At 42.0% G+C, this 19,745-nt stretch overlaps 1 protein-coding gene across 1 annotated transcript in view; it reads left to right on the top strand.

The window, feature by feature from the left end:
• Window positions 1–244: 244 nt before the first annotated feature.
• The window catches only part of LHFPL1 (LHFPL tetraspan subfamily member 1), a 39,040-nt gene continuing 19,539 nt past the window's right edge, over window positions 245–19,745 (top strand). Inside the window, exons 1-2 of the mRNA XM_049644204.1 lie at window positions 245–626; window positions 10,710–10,808. Coding sequence (XP_049500161.1) covers window positions 245–626; window positions 10,710–10,808 — 481 coding nt within the window. The remainder of the gene's footprint in view (window positions 627–10,709; window positions 10,809–19,745) is intronic.

Raw genomic sequence — 19,745 nt, 5'->3', positions numbered from 1 at the left:
TAGAGACCATAGAAATCTGAATCAGGTGGAGGGAAGGGAAGATGGGGAAAATGCTGGAAAGCAGAATCCCAGAAGGACCTAAACGGTCCTGAGGAGAATAACTTTATCCAGAAGCAAAGGCCAAGTGGTACATAAACGAGCCCTAGGACTGGCCAGCCAGATGAAACTGGCCTGCTTGCTAACTTTCTGCATTTGGTGCTATGACCCAACTCATCTCCCCATCCCTGCAGAGAAACCTGGGACCATGAGGAGCAGCCTGACCCTGGTGGGGACCCTCTGGGCCTTCCTGTCCCTTGGTACTGCTGTGGCCAGTTCTACCAGTTACTTCCTGCCTTACTGGCTCTTTGGATCCCAGCTGGGGAAGCCAGTGTCATTCAGCACATTCCGGAGGTGCAACTACCCCGTGCGGGGAGAGGGGCACAGTCTGATCATGGTGGAAGAGTGTGGGCGCTATGCCAGCTTCAGTGCCATCCCAAGCCTGGCCTGGCAGATGTGCACAGTGGTGACAGGTGCCGGCTGTGCTCTGCTGCTCCTCGTGGCACTGGCTGCTGTCCTGGGCTGCTGCATGGAGGGGCTCATCTCCAGAATGATGGGACGTTGCATGGGAGCAGCACAGTTCGTGGGAGGTAAGACTGTGTCACCGGGGCTGGGCAGGTTGTGGAGCTTGGCGGTGGGGGTGGGGGTGGGACATGTTGCCTTACGGGGAAATCCACTCTCAGCCCCTCCTGTTTATCCAACCCGAACGCTATGAATGTGGACTCCTTTGAAACACCCAGCCCAGGACTCCCCAGAGTGCAATCTATAGCAGAGTTTTACTCACAGCAAAACGGGCTGGTAGCAAAGTTGGTATCTGGGTTTTTTGTTTTTCGTTTTTTTTTTTTTTTTTAGCCTCCATTTTCATCACCTTCTTCTGCCTGAGCAGTGCCCATTGAAGACTTTTATCCAGGTCCGCTTTCCAGGGGCAGCAACATATACTCTAAATACACTTGATCTCCGAGAGCCTTGATCTCTGGTAGTGATCTCAAAGGGCAATGATCTGATAAACATGTACACGCAAGTGCTAATTACTGACAAGTTTAATGTACAGCCTTCACCAAAGGAATATAGCTCTAAAAGTGAAATGCTAGGTACCAGACAGACTGTAGGTCCCTGCTTATTTGCCCTATATCTAAGGCTAGCCCTATCTGGTAGCTGTTAACAGTCTATCCCAATTTCCTATGGCCCTGACCCACCCTACTCATTTTTCCCCTCATTCAGTCTCCCTCTAAATTTAGTGCTGAAGACCTGGGGTGCTGGTAGTGTGCAGATGGGCCAGGAAAGAGCAAAATGCAAATATGGCAGACTGCGGGAAGGCGATGGGGGCAGTTTAATTTGAACTTTGCGAGAAGAAAAGGCAAGTGTAGACAGGCAAATGTATGTGTTATATTTTATACCTAAATGGGGCACTGGGAAAAAGTGCTGGTAGAACATCTTGCTGAAGTTTGTGGTTGTTGTTCATGAAGTTTTAGAATCATTATTCAAGTCATCATCATTATCATCTCCATTAGCAGCACAATGTGTGTGAATGGAGCCAAGAAACTTGGTTCCCACTTCTGGCTCTTATGCTAAGTTGCCCAGTGGCTGGGAAAGTGACAGTGACCTCTAGTATGCTCACCTCCCTTCCTTCCTTGAATGTGTTCATTGGCAAGATGGCGCAGATGCTAAATTTCTTTATTCTCTCTAATGACTGTATTGAGATGGCCTTGGAGTAAGAGAATAGTGGTGAACAAAGACATTGTTTCTCAACAGGAGCTATTCCCGCCCTGCCCTGGACGTTTGGTAATCTCTTTGAGACACTTTTGATTATCACAACTTGGGGAGTGTGCTATTGACATCCAGTGGATAAAGATGTGGGATGATGTTAAATATCCCACAAGGCATAAAAACATGACAGCTTCCAATTTCCAACAACAAAGAAGTATCTGGCACAAAATGACAATCATGCCAAGGTCGAGAAACCCTGAACTAACGCATCATGGTTTCTTGACCTGCTTATGAAAATTGCCAGTTTCTTTGTGTTGTTCCAGTTAAGGTGATATTTTCTGGTTCCCTCTTTCTTCAGACTCACTGTAAAAGTTTTAAATGTGAATTGACATTCTAGTCTCCCTCATTCCTGAAATTTTCCATTCTTTATCTACTAATGGTTTTCTGGCCACATTGAAAGTCATTAGACTAGCTCCTTTCTTCCCCCTTGAAAACCATGGTACAGAACCAGTTACTAAGGCTGGTCTAAGCCAATGACTTTGTCTCCCTTTGGGGGCTCTATGGGTATCACAAATAAACCTTAAATAGACTCACTTTTCACCTGAATTCTTGGACATGCTATAGATAGCTCAGCACTTTTATGGACACGTTATTTCAGAAAATAACACTTAGCTGGCGGGAGAAAGGGACGGTCTTTACAACTTATATTTATATTCTCAGGGCCCAGTTCGGTGCCTGGCACAGACCAGGTCTTCAGTAACTGTAGAAGAATGAATACACAGCTATGGCAGTGTCTAGCGTATCTTAGGATAAGTTGAACACGTGAGAGCTGGGTTCCTTCACATCTTATCCTTTTTGTTTCCCCCAGGGGACGTTAGCACCCTGAGTCCTTTTCTATTCTGATTTGAGAGTGACAGCTTAGCCTCACTTGAATTTCTAAGAGTTGCCAGCAGAGGGTGAGAGGGGCTAATTGGTAGGAATCAGAAGGCAAGTAACAACAGCTTCCACCAGAGTCCAAGCATTATTAACAGTGGCTCCTACTCCCAGCTTACTTGGGCTTGACTGAGACTTTTACAAAAACCCTTATGTTTCTCCATATGATATATTTTAGTTGATCCCACTTCCGAGGTTTAGAAACTCAGAGGAAATTCTTGAGGAGGTATGTGGGTAGGTGATGGAATTTTACAATACACTCATGGACTGAGTGGGGAAGAACTTTGGCTGAGTGGCAGGTGTCATACATAGGAAGCAAAACATTAGTACTATTTTCCTCTTATGTGGTTCCTCATATAGAATGATTCCCCATTGACCCTTGCTCATAGGCATATGGTCACAGTATTTATACCTGGGTGAGGGCCTTTAAAGTTCAAAAATAAAATGCCGTTTGACAGTAGTCATAGGAGTCAAGACCCAAGGTATGGTGGTTCAAGGTTTATCCCTGGATAAGTGAATGATACTGGACAGATGGCTAAATTTCCACAGCTCTCCCATCTGTAACACCAGCCAAATAAGAGTCATTTGTACCTCCTTTTTAAAAGCCGGCACCTGTCAAGGTTACATCAGATGTGAGGGAATGGTGAAGACTGCTTGGATGCATCATATTTCCTAGGAGCCCCTTGGCACATGACCATCACCCAAGGGTCTCCAGAGATCTTGTATCTGACCCCTCGGAGGTATGCTCTGTCAGTGTCAGGAAGCCAAGCCTGAACAGCACGTTTAGCACCACGGATAAAAGACACAAGAGAAAGAGCTGTGGGGGTTAAGTTTAAGCTTGCTGTTCAGCTGAGGGGAATTGATTTTGTTGTTCCAGGCCTGCCTGCTTCTCGGCAGCTAGTGCATTAACCGAAATGCAGCAGGGGGGTGGAGCCAATTTGTTTTAGGTCTGGTTGATCTCTGCCAGACCCCAAACCACTGAAGAGATGGAGTATCCATTAAGAACTACTCCCTCCCCCCTGCCTGACTCGTGTTCCCCAGTTTGGCAGCTGCCCACAGAGATGAACAGTGGGAAGTGGGAGAGACAGGAAGAAATAAAGAGCTGCTGGCCTGAGTCAGACTTAGCAAGGTGACCTGATGGGGCCCTTGGGTCCCATTTGCCCCACCTGCAGCTGATCCAGCTGGACAAGCCTAGGGTCCAGGGAGCCTTCCACTGGGACCTTCATGCCCTGCTCCAACCGGTGAAGGAAACATCTGGCCAGGAGATTATTTCAACCCTGGGGATGCTGGGCTTTCCAAACAGCTGGCCCCCAGTCCCTGAGAACAAGGTCATTATTCACATTCCCCTGTGTATACATATGCAAGATGCTTGTGAATTGTTCTCTATCTTCAGTGCGAGCTAAACAAAGAAGAAATAGTTGAGAAGTAAATATAAGGAACTTCTTGGCAGGAAAAAGTATAAGATCTTGGATCGGGTTACATGAGGGAGGCCAAGAATCTTTCTTGAGCAGGGAATGTATCAAGATCACCTGGAGGGCTTAAAAATATGTGGACTCCCCAACTCTCTCAACCTTTTTCCCATTCTGATTTACATAGCAACAGGTGGACGTCTGCGTGTTTTGAAAAATCTCCCCAGTGACTCTGATGTGTATGCTGTGTTCCTTTTTCCCAACGCAAGTGAGAACCACCACTCTGGACATTTTTTTTTTTTTTTTGGTTAAGGAGCTATAATTCAACGTACCCAGACAGGCACCAGTGTTTCTTTCCACGTAAGGTCCTAATGTTACATGCTTCGAGCTCAGTGAAAATTGCCACTAGAGACAGATCACTGAGAACTTGAATCAAGGAAAGGGGGCTCTTTTTCTAAAAATAAAACAAAACAAAAACAAAGTCAAAAACAAAACAAAAACAAACAAAAAAAACCCATTATCTTCCCTGTAAACCATGCATTTCCTGGAAAAATCCCTCAAGTTTCACCAGGCATCATTTAGTTTATCCTTACCACGATGAACGAGGATAAAAGTGGCTTTCTGCTTGGGAAAATAGTATTTAAAGAAGTTAACCTACTAGCAAATACTTAGGTACCAAATTGGAGCAGAACAGAGAATATGGGTCAGGGCTCCTGACTCTCAGCCCTGGGCCTTATGCACCGGTGCTACTGATTTGTCCTTTTCCTCTTGAAGATGAAATGCTATCACAGTGTTTTTTTAGAGAGGCCCATGAACCGTTTGTATAAGAATTACCTGGGGTGCTTGTTAGTGCCATTCTAAGCCTACTGAATCAGAACTGATGCCTTATACTCTGTATTTTACACAGTCTCCTTAGACTGATCTATTCTTGACAATATAGTATAAAACAGTTGAGATGTATGCACCGGTCAGCCTAAGAAATATGTTACCGATACATTTATAGTCTCCTTCATATCCCGATCATATTCCCTTGTTCCTACAGCAGAGGTAGCTATGATCTTTCATTCGTACACACCAACATTTGAGAACCTCTGCTCAGTGTTGTTCATAATGTTGCTTTTTCCTAGAACTCCCTTTTCTTCCATCTCTGCCTGTAAACATCTGCCTCTTTCTCCAAGTTCAGGTCAAATGTAGCCTCTATGTGAAGTCTCCCCTGATCTACCTTAAATATTTCTTGCAGAAGTAAACTTTCTTATAACTCCAAGAGAGAATATGGGGTCAAATGAATTAGAGAGTTGAGTGAGGAGCTCCCCGGGAAGGGAAAACTAAGATTATAGCTAGAAGGCAGATTTATACATTTTCTAGTACGTTTGAGAACGGGACTTCTGCTCAGGTGGTAAATTCAAACTACCTAATAACCATATTTGGACAGATATTTGGGGATGGGGTGGAGAGTGCCACAAAATGGCTGCATACTCAATATCTGCGCTTGTGGATGGCGGAAGGGGTAGCAAAGGGGATTGGTAACACCCAGGGATGGGACTTTCTCTGCCCAGAGACGAAGGTTAGGCATCTGCCTAATGGAGAATGTGCAGTTAGAAGGAGGTTATATGACTGTTGGGGTATGGGAAAGTAGTCATTCTGTCATCAAGGGAAGGTTGAGTGTAGCTGGGATGTAGCTGCAAGAAGGGTTCCACGTTCTGTCCGAGACGGTGAGCGAGTCTGAGGGTTTGTATTGGTGTTGAGGTTGCCTGCCACAAGGGCTGAAGAAAGTGTTCAACTCCAGGCCTCTGCTTGGTCAGAGAAGGGAATTCAGACTATAGCAACAAAGTTAGGGGAGGATATTTGGTATATTTTGGGATAGGGGGTTCTTGTGGAAAGAACAGTCAAAGAAGGGAAACAAGATAGCAGCCCACTGGTCACTGTATAGTAGGGAAGTAAGGATGAGAACATACTCTCACATTCCCCTGTGTGTACATATGCAAGATGCTTGTGAATTGTTCTCTATTTTCAGTGAGAGCTAAACAAAGAAGAAATAGTTGAGAAGGAAATATAAGGAACTTCCTTCTTGGCAGGAAAAAGTATAAGATCCTTTCTAGAGACAGGTGAGAATAAGAAAGTACCCAGCTGAACAGAAGCAGTTGGGGCAGACTTTTCCAAGGGACGTATCTGGTTAGACAAAACCAGGAGTTAGTAATAACACATACAGAAGTGGGAGCCGGGGCTAGATCTCACACAGGGCTGGAGTTGGGATTTAAACTAGTTTTTTTCTGGGGCACCTGGGTGGCTCAGTCGGTTAAGCATCTGACTTCAGCCCAGGTCATGATCTCACAGTTTGTGAGTTCGAGCCCCGTGTTGGGCTCTGTGTTGACAGCTCAGAGCCTGGAGCCTGCTCTGGATTCTGTGTCTCCCTCCCTCTCTGACTCTACCCCACTCTCTCTCTCTCTCTCAAAAATAATTAAACATTAAACTAGTTTTTTCTGCCATCAGAGCAGCCCAGGAATATGCTGAATATGCTGTGTTCATCATTTAAAAGGCAGGAGGGAGGACAGAGGATAGGAAGAGTAGGAAGGCTGGTTGGGCAGAGTATGGGGCCACATGCACTGGGGCAGAACACATGCCTGGCCGAGATTTCTAGTCTCTGGCTTGGTGCCTGCAAAAAATTGCAAGATAACAACTCCAACCAGGCAGCTTTTGAATCGAGCCCTATTCAGTTTTTGACTTTTCAACTGGTTTTTCTTATGAGGACAAAGAGGTGAGAAAGAAATTAGCACAGAGAATATTATATGTGAGAAGTTGAGAGAGGAGTCATAGGGGGAGGCTGCTGTTTAATAATAATATTTTTATTGAGCACTTTCTATATGCTAGGTACTTTATGAGTATTACTTTTTGAAGCAGCCCTATAGGATAGAGTACTATTCTCATTTTAAAGATGAGATAACTGCACAGAGAGATTAAGTAACTTGCCGAAAGTCACACAGCCTCTAGGTGGCAGAGCTGAAATTTGAACTTAGATCTAGACTGACTAGAGAATCCATTCTCTCTCTTTTTTTCCAGCTTCTTAAAATATAACGGACATAGGACACTGTAAGTTTGAGGTGTAAAATGTGATTTCATACACATACATATTGTGAAATGATTACCACAATAAGGTTAGATAACAATCTATCACCTCATTTCATTCCTTGTGTGTGTGTGTGTGTGTGGTGAAAACATCTAAGATCTAGTCTCTTAATAACTTTCAAGTATATATAATCCAGTATTGTTCTCTGAAGCCATTGTGTTGTACCATCTCTCTGGATCTAATGCCTATAAGATTCCTAGTGCTTGCTAGAGATATTGTTGTCAAAAGGCAGTCATTTCTGGATAGAAGGACAGAGCTTCTAAGGGTTGATGATCTCTCTGATTAGTGAGAAAAAGTGTTTCCAGTAACTGGCTATGTGACTATAGGTAAATCACTGTCCCTCTCTGAGTCTCAATATCCACATCTGTAATGGGGACGGATTAGAGTAGGTAATCTCCAGAGGCCTTTCCCTCTCTAGGATTCTATAGCTGTACTAGGTGTCTAGGATGATCTCCCATCCATGCTAAGAAGATCCCTTCAGAAGGCTTCCCCCTTGGGTAGTGTGGGCAAAGTAAGCTGTCTGTTAGGTACCCAGAGCATACTCTGAAACAGATGCATTTATTGGGCACTTATTATGTACCAGGTACCAAGGGTACATAGTCGAAGATAAATAAGGCCCCTCCCTTCAAGGAACACACACTTTTTTTTTTCTCAAAACATTTTATTAAGAATACATTCATTGGGAGTAGATTCCCATGGTTCATCACTTACATACAACACCCAGTGCTCATCCCAACAAGTGCCCTCCTCAATGCCCATCACCCATTTTCGCCTTCCCCTGCACCCCCAGCAACCCCCAGTTTGTTTTCTGTATTTAAGAGTCTCTTATGGTCTGACTCCCTCTCAGTTTGTAACTATTTTTCCTTTCCTTCCCTTCCCTCATGGTCTCCTGTTAAGTTTCTCAAATTCCACTTATGAGCGAGAACATATGATGTCTGTCTTTCTCTGACTGACTTATTTCACTTAGCATCATACCCTCCAGAAGAAACACACACTTTAGTGAGGGAAGCAGACCACAATCAGTTGTAAAAGATATATATCACAGGATATTTCAGTCACAGGAGTAAGCACAAGGTGCTGTGGGAACAGAGGGGAGGAAAATGTTAACTTAGGCTGGGGGCGGGGCACCTGGGGGATTGTGAGAAAGGCTTCCTGGAGAAGATAGTTCCTGACCTAAGCTTCTCACCACGGTAAGGTCTGAGGAACAAGAGAGGGCTGAAGAAGTTCCACCCTCTTCAGCCATGGCAAGACAGACACTCGGCCAGCACTAGAGCTCATGACAGTCCCAGGGCTTTGAAGGTGGAGGTTAGAAAGCTGAACTGCTGTTCTTTCATTAACGTGTGTTCTTTTCTTCCTAGTTTATGTGGAAAAGCTCACTTTTTAGTAACTCTTCTCTCAAAGGATAAGTACCAGGAGCAGGAAAAGGCTTAGGATTCGTTTCCCATTTTGTCTTTAACCCATTGTGCACACTCTGAGCTCCATATTCTGGCTGATACCTCTTCATATCATAGGATTTCAGTTCATCTGTGGTAAAAACAAACGAACACGACGAAGGAATCCCTAAACAAATAGGAGTGTTGTTCCATTGCTACTGGATAAATTCCAGAGCTTAGGAAGACCTTTGAGTGACCAGTTTCGTTTCCTTTACGACTACGAGACAGATAAGAATGCCTTCTAATTTTAAGCATTCCACTGAAGAGAATTTCTAACCTTAATTGGTCATTCTTTTAGTTTCCAAACCCTCTCTTACTGTTAGAAAGTTATCTCAGTTTTCCTATTTAAACTCTTCTTGCTACCTCATCTTTTTCTCTGGACTCATTGAATATTAAGAAAAGCTGGCTGCCATGTTGCAGACAAGCTTAGAGTACTTTGTGGTCTTCTTCCGAAAGGATTCATCTTAAGGCAGAGTGGACTTATTAGCTTCTCAGCGTGTACGTGGAATCTTCCTCAGCGGGGAAAGGGAGGTGCAGGGGAGGCCAGCAGTCCCTGGAGTAGCCTGCCTTTCACTGTCCAGCCGAGCCCTAGAGCTCTGGAACCTATAAATATGCCATTCATTCATCATTGATCAAAGCCCTGCTCCGTGGAGGTTCTGTGTTATTAGTCTCTGCATGTATATTTCTGGCACATGACCTTCCCATAACCTTTGGTGTGGCACCCAGGTATAGTGTTCTTGTAATTAGGCTCTCTTGGTTGGAAGTAGAAGAGCCTCACTTGAGCTCTCTCACTAAAAAGGGAGTTGATTATAACACAAGGAAAGTGGAACTGGAAAGCCATTGGGAAGGACTGGATTTTTCTCTAGCTCTTTCAGGGGAAGTGTGGAGTTCTTCGCCATGGCATGTCTGCTTCATGCCGCTGTATTCTCTCTCTCTCTAGGAATCAGTTTGCTCAGCCTACCCAGAGTTGATGTCTATTCATAACTCTGGATTGAACTTGGCTTCAGCTTGACACACACTTGGTTCTACCTCTTGGTGTTTCTTCCCTAACCTTTGCCCCATCTGCTAACTCCCTCAGCATCTCTGTTTCTGGATTAAAATGTCCAGAAGGAAGAATCAGGCCCAGCTGATGTCTTCATGCCAGGATATGAGGTCACCCATCATTGAGCAGCCAATGAATTTGGTTGTTTTTGTGTTAGCTGTCATGTGTAGTCCACCGCACTGTCACCAAAGACATGAGGGAGGAAGAGGTCATAGGTTATAAAATGTAAACCTGGGCAGTAAGGAAGAGCTGAGGATGATGTAGTTTCCTTAGAAGGAAGTATCAGCAAGCAGACCCAGATTTGTATCTCTGGTCAGAAGAGTAAGGTTATTGCTAAGATCCCATAGTTTCTCTGTAGTGACCAAATAACCTAAACAAAATGGATGCGAAGATGGGGGGCACAGCAGAAGGTATCAGAAGCCAAATAAAGGAGAGATGCTTAGCATAAAGCTGAAACGATTTCTCAGAATGAGACAGTATTTCTGGAAGAAGGAGTGTGGTGCCCTCCCCACCAGGAGAAGCCTACCCAATGTGTATGCTTTCTGTAGATATCAGTCTGGCAGCTGAGTCTAAGTGATAGAAGCCATGACCTACCTTTAACCATTAAGGACCCATTTGACTCTTAGAAAAGGCTGAGTTTTAGGAAAGAGTAGCATTCTCTACATTGTTGTCTTTTGAAAATCAGACCAAGATAGAAGAAGAGTCCGACTGGAGAGGCCAAGTTAGCTTTGTGGGTCGTTGTCAAAAACATTTTGCCTGTGAAAAGTATACCGGCCTGTCTTAATTCCTAATACTGCCTTTTCTTTAGAAGTTGTTCCCTCTACTATCTACTGCAGCTCACTACTTATGACATGGCCAAGAAATCCTGTTGAGTTGGTAGTGTCACAGACATTTAAGGTTAAAGGGGAAAGATAAACTCTGGGAACAAGAGGCAGAGTTGGAGCTGAGCTAATCCAGAGAGAAATTTGGGGTGACAGAAGACTTGTTACATTTTCTTCTACCTATGTGTATGCTTTTCTTTCCAGGGTTGCTGATAAGCTCAGGCTGTGCATTATACCCCTTAGGATGGAATAGCCCGGAGATAATGCAAACATGTGGGAATGTCTCCAATCAATTTCAGTTAGGTAAGGTGGTCTGGGCAGGATGGCAGTGATGGTTCTTTTGGGAACCTGGTTTTCCAAGTGCTTTACTTCTTGGAGGGGAGTCTTCTTGCTAATGGTGCTTGCCTGAGTCTCTGTCATCATGTTAGCTTGTGGGGAGTGGTGGCTTGGCTAGATTCATTTGGCCTTGATAACTCACAAAGGTGGGACATACATTTCTCTTTTTCGGTTATGTCTCTCTACATCCTTTATGCGCTTTTACCCAGAGTCCTGTGACCAGTTTGGGGAAGCCCTATCTACAGGGGGATTTCAAATGTTTAGAAACTGATGATCTGTCATTCTCTGAAAAAAATCCCAGTTTCTATTACTCTTTCCTTTCCAGGCACTGATTTCCAAATATAAATCAACACTGTCTCTTCTCACTCTCTATGAAGGATATAACGAGAGGTAATCTGGTTTACATCAAGCATTAGGAACCTAGATTAAATATTGGGAATTGTTACTCACATTGTTACATTGTTAGTGGTACGTTAATGGCAAGAGCTGTCAAATATTAGAATGGGTGGCGGAGTAATTCTGGACTCTTCTATGGCTGCCAATTCTCACTGAGAACGACAAGTTCACTAATGTGAATTGGGACTAGATTAGACTCTAATTGAAAGACGTCAAAGTATTTTCCCAATATACTATCGTGGAAGAGAGTAGAAGGGGAAATGTCTAGGGTTCTTTGAGTATTCTCAATTGTAGGAGAGGATTTTGGAATAATGAGGTCACCTATTCCCTACAGCTTACGTTCCAATACTTCCCTTTCTGTCTGTTGCCTCAGCCTGTTTTTTGAGTCTCCTCTGATTCATTTTTGGAGAAAGGAGTTGTTCACTATACAAGCATAGCATGAGGGAAGGGCTATATAGAAGATGTGACAAATGTGGGCCCTGGAATGTCTAGTGTTACTGGCTCAGGGCTGAGCTGACTGGCAAATATAATAATTTTGCCATAGGTGAAGGAATGAGTACATATTTGGGGGTGGGTTCTGAAGAAAAAGGAAGCAAGCCACTATTCCAGCTAGCTGGGATAGAGACAGTTAAAGATTTAGTACATTTCTCCTATTTGGTTGTTGGATATATAATTCTACTTTTTAAAATAATGGCTTTATTGATATACAACCCACATGCCATAAAGTCTGCCATTTTAAAGTGTACGATTAGTGGTTTTAAGTACATTCACAAATTTGTGCAATCATCACCACTATCTAATTCCAGAATATTTTCATAACCCCCCAAAGAAACCCCTTACCCATAAGTAGTCACTCCCCATTCCTCCCTGCATCGAGCCCCCCCGCAACCACTTTCAATATAGATTTGCCTATTCTGGAAATTTCATATAAAAGGAATCATATAATATGTGGTTTTTACGTCTAGCTTCTTTTACTTAGCATGTTCGTCCATGTTGTAGCATGTATCAGTACTTCTGTTTTTCAATATGAAAGAGTTCCAATTTCCCAGCATCTTCACCAATACTTGTTTACTTGTTTTCCATTAATTTTTTAATGTTTATATATTTTTGAGAGACAGAGAGAGACAGAGCATGAGCAGGGGAGGGGCAGAGAGAGAGAGGGAGACACAAAATCCCGAGCTGTCAGCACAGAGATCGACACAGGGCTAAAACTCATGAACTGGAAGATCATGACCTGAGACAAAGTCCAACGATTCACCAACTGAGACAACCAGGTGCCCCTGTTTTCCATTTTTAAAAGTCATAGCTATCCCGGGGGGTGTGAAGTGGTATCTCAATGTGATTTGAATTTGCATTTCCCTGATAACTGACGATGATGAGCTTCTTTTCATTTACTGATTGGACATATCCTTCCTATATCTTCCTTGGCGAAATGTCTATTCAAATTATTTGCCAATTTTTAACTGGGTCATTTGCTTTTTTTGTTATTGTTGTTGAGTTGTGAGAGTTCTTTATGTATTCTGGACACTAGACCCTTTTCAGATATATGATTTGCGAGTTTCCCATTCTGTGCGTTATATTTTACTTTACTGATGATGTCCTTTGAAGTACAAAGTTATTTAATTTTGATGAAACCCACATTTCTCTATTTTTCTTTTGTTTCTTGTGCTTTTGGTGTCATATCTAAGAATATATTGCCAAACCCAAGGTCATGAAGACTGTTTGGGCTATTCTGGATCTCTTGCATTTCTATGTAAATTTCAGATTCAGCTTGTCAGTTTCTGCACAACAGCCAGCTGGGATTTTGATAGAGATTGTGTTGAATCTGTACATCAGTTCGGAGACTATTGCTACTTCCACAATGTTAAGTTTTCCAATCCAAGAACACAAGATGATGTTCCACTGAGTTAGATCATCTTTAATTTTTTTCAATGAGATTTTGTAGTTTTCAATATACAAGTCTCACTTCTTTTATTAAATATGTTCTGAAGTATTTTATTGTTTTTGATAATATTATACATAGAATTGTCTTCTTAATTTTATATTTGGATTGTTCATTGTTAAAGTGTATAGAAATACAGGTGGTTTTTCTATATTGACCTTGTATCCATCAAGCTGGCTGAACTCTTTTATTAATTTTAATGATTTTTTTTGGTAGAGTCCTTAGGATTTTCTACATATACGATCCTGTCATCTGAGAATAGAGATAGTTTTACTTCTTCTTTTCCAATCTGGGTGTCTTTTATTTCTTTTCATTATCTAATTGTCTTGCCTAGAACCTCCACAACAATGTTGAATAGAACTGGTGAGAGCAAACATTATTGGCTTACCCCTTACCTTAGGGGTAAAGGGTCCAGTTTTCCACCACTAAATATTGATGTTAACTATTGGTTTTTTTCATAAGGCTTTTATTAGGTTGAGAAAGTTCTCTTTTATCTATTCCTAGTATGTTAAGTGGATTAATCATGAAAGTGTGATGGATTTTGTCAAATACTTTTTCTTCACTTACTGACATGATCACTTTTTTAGTGATTGATTTTCATATGTTAAGCGAACCTCGCATTTCAGGGATAAATCACAGTTGGTCATGGCGTATATAATCCATTTTATATGTTGTTGGGTTTGTTTGTTAGTATTTTATTGAGGATTTTTGCATCTATGTTCATTAGGAATATTGGTCTACGGATTTCTTTCCTGTGATGTGTTTGTTGGATTTGGGTATGGAGGTAACATTGGCTTCATAGAATGAGTTGCTACTTTGATTAATGTAAAATGCCAAAGTAAAAGATTGCAGACATGATTTGCATATAGTCATCTGGCAGTTTTCTGCACTAATCACCACCCCAAGGGGCTAGTTCACAAATGGGCAATTTTGTGTGTGGCTGCCTTTGTTTCAAGTTGACGGCCATCAATCGTGTTTACCACAGGATCATTATTTTTCTCTTAATTTTTACTCAATATCTTATTATTGTTTCTCTCTCCATTACATTCCCCTCCTTTATTACCCTTCTCTCCTGCACCATATGTCTCCCCAAGGACTCTAGCTCCCCTGTCCACAGTGCACTGGATAGTGTAGTTCTGTAAATGCTTAGGGATAAAGGGATTGCTGAATCCTGCTTGAGTCAAGCCCTCCCAGTTCCTTTTTCGAATCACCCTCTCTAATTCTTCCAATCACCAAAGTGTCTCTCATCCATGAGCCACATTTTGGGCCCATATTCTTCAATTACAGGCCTCCATATTAGCACTTTTCTGTTTGAAAAAAAACCTGGTTAATGCTGAAAAGGAGAGACCATCTGTGCCACTCTTGACCCTTTTCTGGTCAGCTGCCAAAACATATATGACGGTGTCAGCTGTATTATCAGCTGTTCCCTTGTTACAGAGGTGCCAGGAGCAGCAGCAAAACATGTAGTAGAATTAAAAAAAATATATTTTATGATATGTTGGCAATACTGAGCTTGTGGATACCAAGGTTTGGAAAAGCCAATGCTAGAAGTACAGCTTTTCCCCTTAGACTTTTGTTTAAGACTCTGGAGATTCTGGGGTGCCTTGGTGGCTCAGTCGGTTGAGCATCCGACTTCGGCTCAGGTCATGATCTCACGGCTCATGGGTTCGAGCCCCGCGTCGGGCTCTGTGCTGACAGCTCAGAGCCTGGAGCCTGCTTCAGATTCTGTGTCTCCCTCTCTCTCTCTGCCCCTCCCCCCTCTCACACTCTGTCTCTGTCTCTCTCTCAAAAAGGAAATAAAAATTTTAAAAATAAAAGTGCATTAATGCTCTGGACATTCTGGTAGTGGGGAAGCCCCTTCGGCATACCTTAAATACCGTGTGGATAGATGAATGAAATACAAGAAAAGTACACTCAGTATCCAGTGTACAGACTTTTGTTTCTTTTTCCTTGAAAGGCAGCATGGTATACTGAAAGATCATAAGCTTTGGAGTCAAAGATCTCAGTTGCTATCCAGGCTCTGCCCCCTATGTATTTGTATGGGGGTACAGTCACTTAGTGTCTGTGTCTCACTTTCCTTCTCTGTAAAATGGGGGATAAAAATAATACCTATTCCAACGTTGTCACAATGACATAATAAAATATAAAGTACCTAGCACAACATTTGACTTGAAGTAGATAGGGGCCTTCTTTAAAAGATAGCAGAGCAGAATGTGCTGGAGGGGAGACTATCGATTGGTGGCATTAGTTTGATTCTGCTGTAGGCTCTATTTTACGCACTCTGTATTTCGGAAAGGAAGCTTCACAGAGTCAGGAAAGACATGAGCCCTACCCGAGGAACAAAGCTTCTTACCTTGACTTGCTTGAGAGAGATGAAGGGAATGAGGAGAACAGTGGAAGCAGGCATTGTTAGTCTGCCAAGGCGATTGTGAGAATGAGTAAAATAGAATTCTACTCTGAGACTCCGGATAGCCTCCTTCATCTTCCAGTATGAAGAGGTCACACTCGTATTTTTAGCTCCTCTTTCCCTGGGTTTCCATTCCAGTTATCCTGAACCATTCACTGTTACAATTTTTAGTCCTAACCTGAATTATCAAAGATATAACTTGTATTAAGGCAGCACTCTTGGGGTATGTGTTGGATTAAAGATGAGCACAAATTCTTTGATGCCCTTCCCATAAAGAGGCTAGGTCTGTCTCTACTGCTTATGTTATAAATCTGGGCTGGCCTATAACTGCTTTAACCTGTAGAGTATGGCATAAGTGACATAAAGCTTATTCTAGGCCTAGCCTCTAAAGAACGTTCTGTTTCCATGTTGGTTTCTGGGATCTCTAAGCCATCATATAAAAACTTTGACTACTCTGTGGGAGTGACCAAATGGAAAGTCCCACAGATACTTGGAAACAGAGAGAGGCCCAGCTGAGTCCAAACTTCCAGCCATTCCTGCAAAGCACCAGACATGTGTGCAAAGCAGTCCTAGGACCTCCATTCAAGCCATCTGAATACCACTGAATGACTCTAGTAAAAGCCAATTGCAGTAGAAAAATTGCTCAGCTGAGCTCTGACTGAATTATTACCTATAGATTCATGAGATATAATAAAATGGATTTTTTTAGTTTATTTATTTATTTTTGAGGGCGGGGGCAGCGCAGAGGGAGGGGGAGAGAAAGAATCCCAAGCAGGCTGCACGCTGAGACCTGATGCAAGGCTTGATCTCATGAACCGTGAGATCATGACCTGAGCCAAAACCAGGAGTTGGATGCTTAAACGACTGAGCCACCCAGGCACCCCAAAATGGATGTTGTTTTAATCTACTATGTTCTAGAGGTAGTTTTTTATTTTTATTTTTTTAATGTTTATTTATTTTTGAGAGAGACAGAGTGCGAGCGGGGGAGGGACAGAAAGAGAAAGAGACACTCTCAGAGAATCCAAAGCAGTCTCCAGGCTCTGAGCTGTCAGCATAGAGCCCAACCAGGGGCTTGACCTGATGGACTGTGAGATCATAACCTGAGCCGAAGTTGGATCCTTAACTGACTGAGTCATCCAGGCGACTCTCTGGGGACAGTTTGTTATACAGCAATGGATAATAAGAAAAATTCCAAATCATATACATATAAATTTAAGATTTTGATTTTTAATCAAAAGCAATTTATGCATGTGATTAAACAGTACGTAAACATATAAAATGCAAAGCCAAAGTCTTTTTCCTAACCCTGACTCCATTCCCCAAAGGGACCACTAAATTTTTTATATCTCTCCAGAATTTTAATAAATATAAAAATATGAATATAAAATATAAAAAATATATAATATATATAAAATATAAATATAAATATAAATATAAATAAATAAGTATATAAAAAATATATATAAAATATAAAATATAAAAATATAAAAAAAATCTTTATTTTGTTCATCCAAGGTCATATTAGGTATCTAGTAGCTAACTGTACCATTCTGCACCTTGCATTTTTTTACTTACCAAAATCTTTTAGAGAGCTAGCAATGTTTATAGATCTCCTTTCTACATTTCCAGCATGCCATATTTTTCCGCTGTAGGGGTAGCATAAACTCTGTGAAGGCAGGGATTTTTTTCTATGAGATTAAGTAACTTGCTCAGGGTCACTCAGCTGATAAATTGGCAGAGCTGGGATTCGAATTCTAGAGGTCTGGTTCTAGCTAGCACCATCCAAAAGAAGTTCCTGCAATGGTGGAAATGTTCTGTGTCTTTCTGTCCAATGTGTTTAGCCTTTAGCCGTATGTTATTGTTGAGCAATTGAAATAGTAGGTTGGTGGGACTCAATTTTTAATTTAACCTATTAAATATTTAATCTTATTATTTTATTTATTTTTATTAATTTTATTTCTTTAATTTTATTAATTTAAATGCAATAGCCACAGTGTGACTAGTGGCTACCATATTGGAAAGCAGGGCTTGAGAGTCTGTGTTTTTAACCTCTATGCTCCTCTGTAGAGAAGGAAGAGCCTACTAAGGAGACCCAGAAAGAATAGCCAGAGAGACATATAAAGAAAAATAGGGGGGCGCCTGGCTGGCTCAGTTGGTAGAGCATGTGACTCTTGATCTTGGGGTTGTAAGTTCAAGTCCCATGTTGGGTGTTTGAAAGTACTTAAAAATAAAATCTTTATTTTATTTTATTTTATTTTATTTTATTTTATTTTTTTATTGTTTTAATAGAGAAAGAGAGTGCATGTGTGCAAGTGGGGGAGGAGCAGAGGGAGAAGGAAAGAGAATCTCAAGCTGGCTCCACACCAAGTGCAGAGCCCAACTTGGGGTGTGATCTCATGACCGTGAGATCATGACCTGAACTGAAATCAAGAGTCGGATGCTTAACCAACTGAGCCACCCAGGTGCCCCTAAACATAAAATCTTAAAAACAAAAAAAGAATGCAGGGTCACAAAAACCAAGAGAAAGAGAATCCATCAAAGAAGGGGGTGTAGTCAATTGTGTGTAATACTGATTCAAGTTGCTAGATGAGGACAGAGAAGTGACCATTGGCATCAGCCAGCCAAAGTTGACCTAGAGAAGTTTTGCAATTACAGATATTGGAGTAGTTGTGAGATGAGGACAATGAAAGCAGCATGTGTAAACAATTCTTTCAAAAAGTTTTGCTATGAGGGAAAGCAGAGAAACTGAGCAGTAGCTGGAGGAGAGGAGGATGTGGGATTAAGAGAGGCTTTTTCTAAGATGGCCAAATACTTGAGTAATGATGATAATCATCCTGTAGCGGAGACAGATTGATGCAGAAAAGCAAGGTCCTTGAGAATGTGAAGGTACAAGAAGAGCCTTGAACAGAGACTTCATTTCAGTGGGTTTCACATATTTCAGCTTCACTGTGGTTTTCAAAATCCTCTTAGATCCACAAAACTACTAGGGAATTCCTTCATACCCGATGGCCTATACAGACAGTGGACACCCAACTGAGCCCCACTGAGAATTTTGAGAAGCTGAATACTTCTAATGGGACAGAGCAGTTTTCAAGCTAGCTTATAAAACCACTGTGTTACCAACAGCACTTAAATGCAAGGTAAGGTCTATCAATAGATCACATTTGCAACATGTTCTCATGAATATTATCTAATCTGATTTTCAAAAGTGCATGGATAACGGATGGTAATATGCCCATTTTATAATGAGGAAAGCCTGAGGTAGGAATAGGTAAAGTGATTTGTGTAAGGTCATACAGCAAGTTAAAGGCACAACTGTGAATGGAGCTTATCTCCAGATTCACTGTCCTATGTGCGTGCAATGACTTTTCCCCTCTCCACTGGTGAGGGTGTGTCTTGAGTCATTTGAGAATTTTTCCTTAAGATCTACTTTAGCTCTATTGTTTCCAGAAACAAATGTCTGAAACATCATGGAAAGTACCTAGTTTTACATCTTGTCTCTCTCACTTCCACCCTCAGTCTGGGTCCCCTGTCAATCTTTTAGTGTAGTCAGGGTACAAATACATAAGGCAGCAGCGGCACCTGACGGGATTCTGGAAGAGGTCGTAAGGGGAATGGATATGTGTGGGAGATTTTAAAGTGCCTCTAGATTTGACTTGCATTAATACAGACACCTAAGTTGTCTTGCTAAACTTGATCATAGAAGAAAGATATACAAAACTTTTTGTTTCATATGTTCTAAGATCACATACAGTCTACCTAGGGCCTCTCTCTGGTCTTCTAAGAGCATATCTACTCTTTATGTACCACCCATCTTGGTCTCTCTTCTTGAAAGGAAGAGACTGAGTAGAGCAGGGAAGGGAAAAATAAAACATCAGAGGGTCTGGAGAAGACACAGCTCCTGAGACAAAAACACGGTTGTATAAGGAATTCCCAAACTCTTACACCCCAAAAGTTTGGTTATCACCAGTTACACCCCCAAGACCTGACCTTTACTGTCCTCCAGCTTGTGCTCACCGACCCTTGTGCCACATTTTTTCTTAAGCTCTTTTTTTCCAGCTTACCTATGAACTTAGGCAAAGGGAAAGTGAAACTGCCCCTGGAGCAAGTGACTGCCCTGACAAGACCTCCAGCCAGCCCAGACCATCGAGACTAATTT

This window comes from Panthera uncia, chromosome X (assembly GCF_023721935.1).
Source record: "Panthera uncia isolate 11264 chromosome X, Puncia_PCG_1.0, whole genome shotgun sequence".
Lineage (NCBI taxonomy): Eukaryota > Metazoa > Chordata > Mammalia > Carnivora > Felidae > Panthera > Panthera uncia.
Note: the sequence above shows the minus strand (reverse complement) of the source record. Positions and strands in the feature narration are given on the sequence as shown.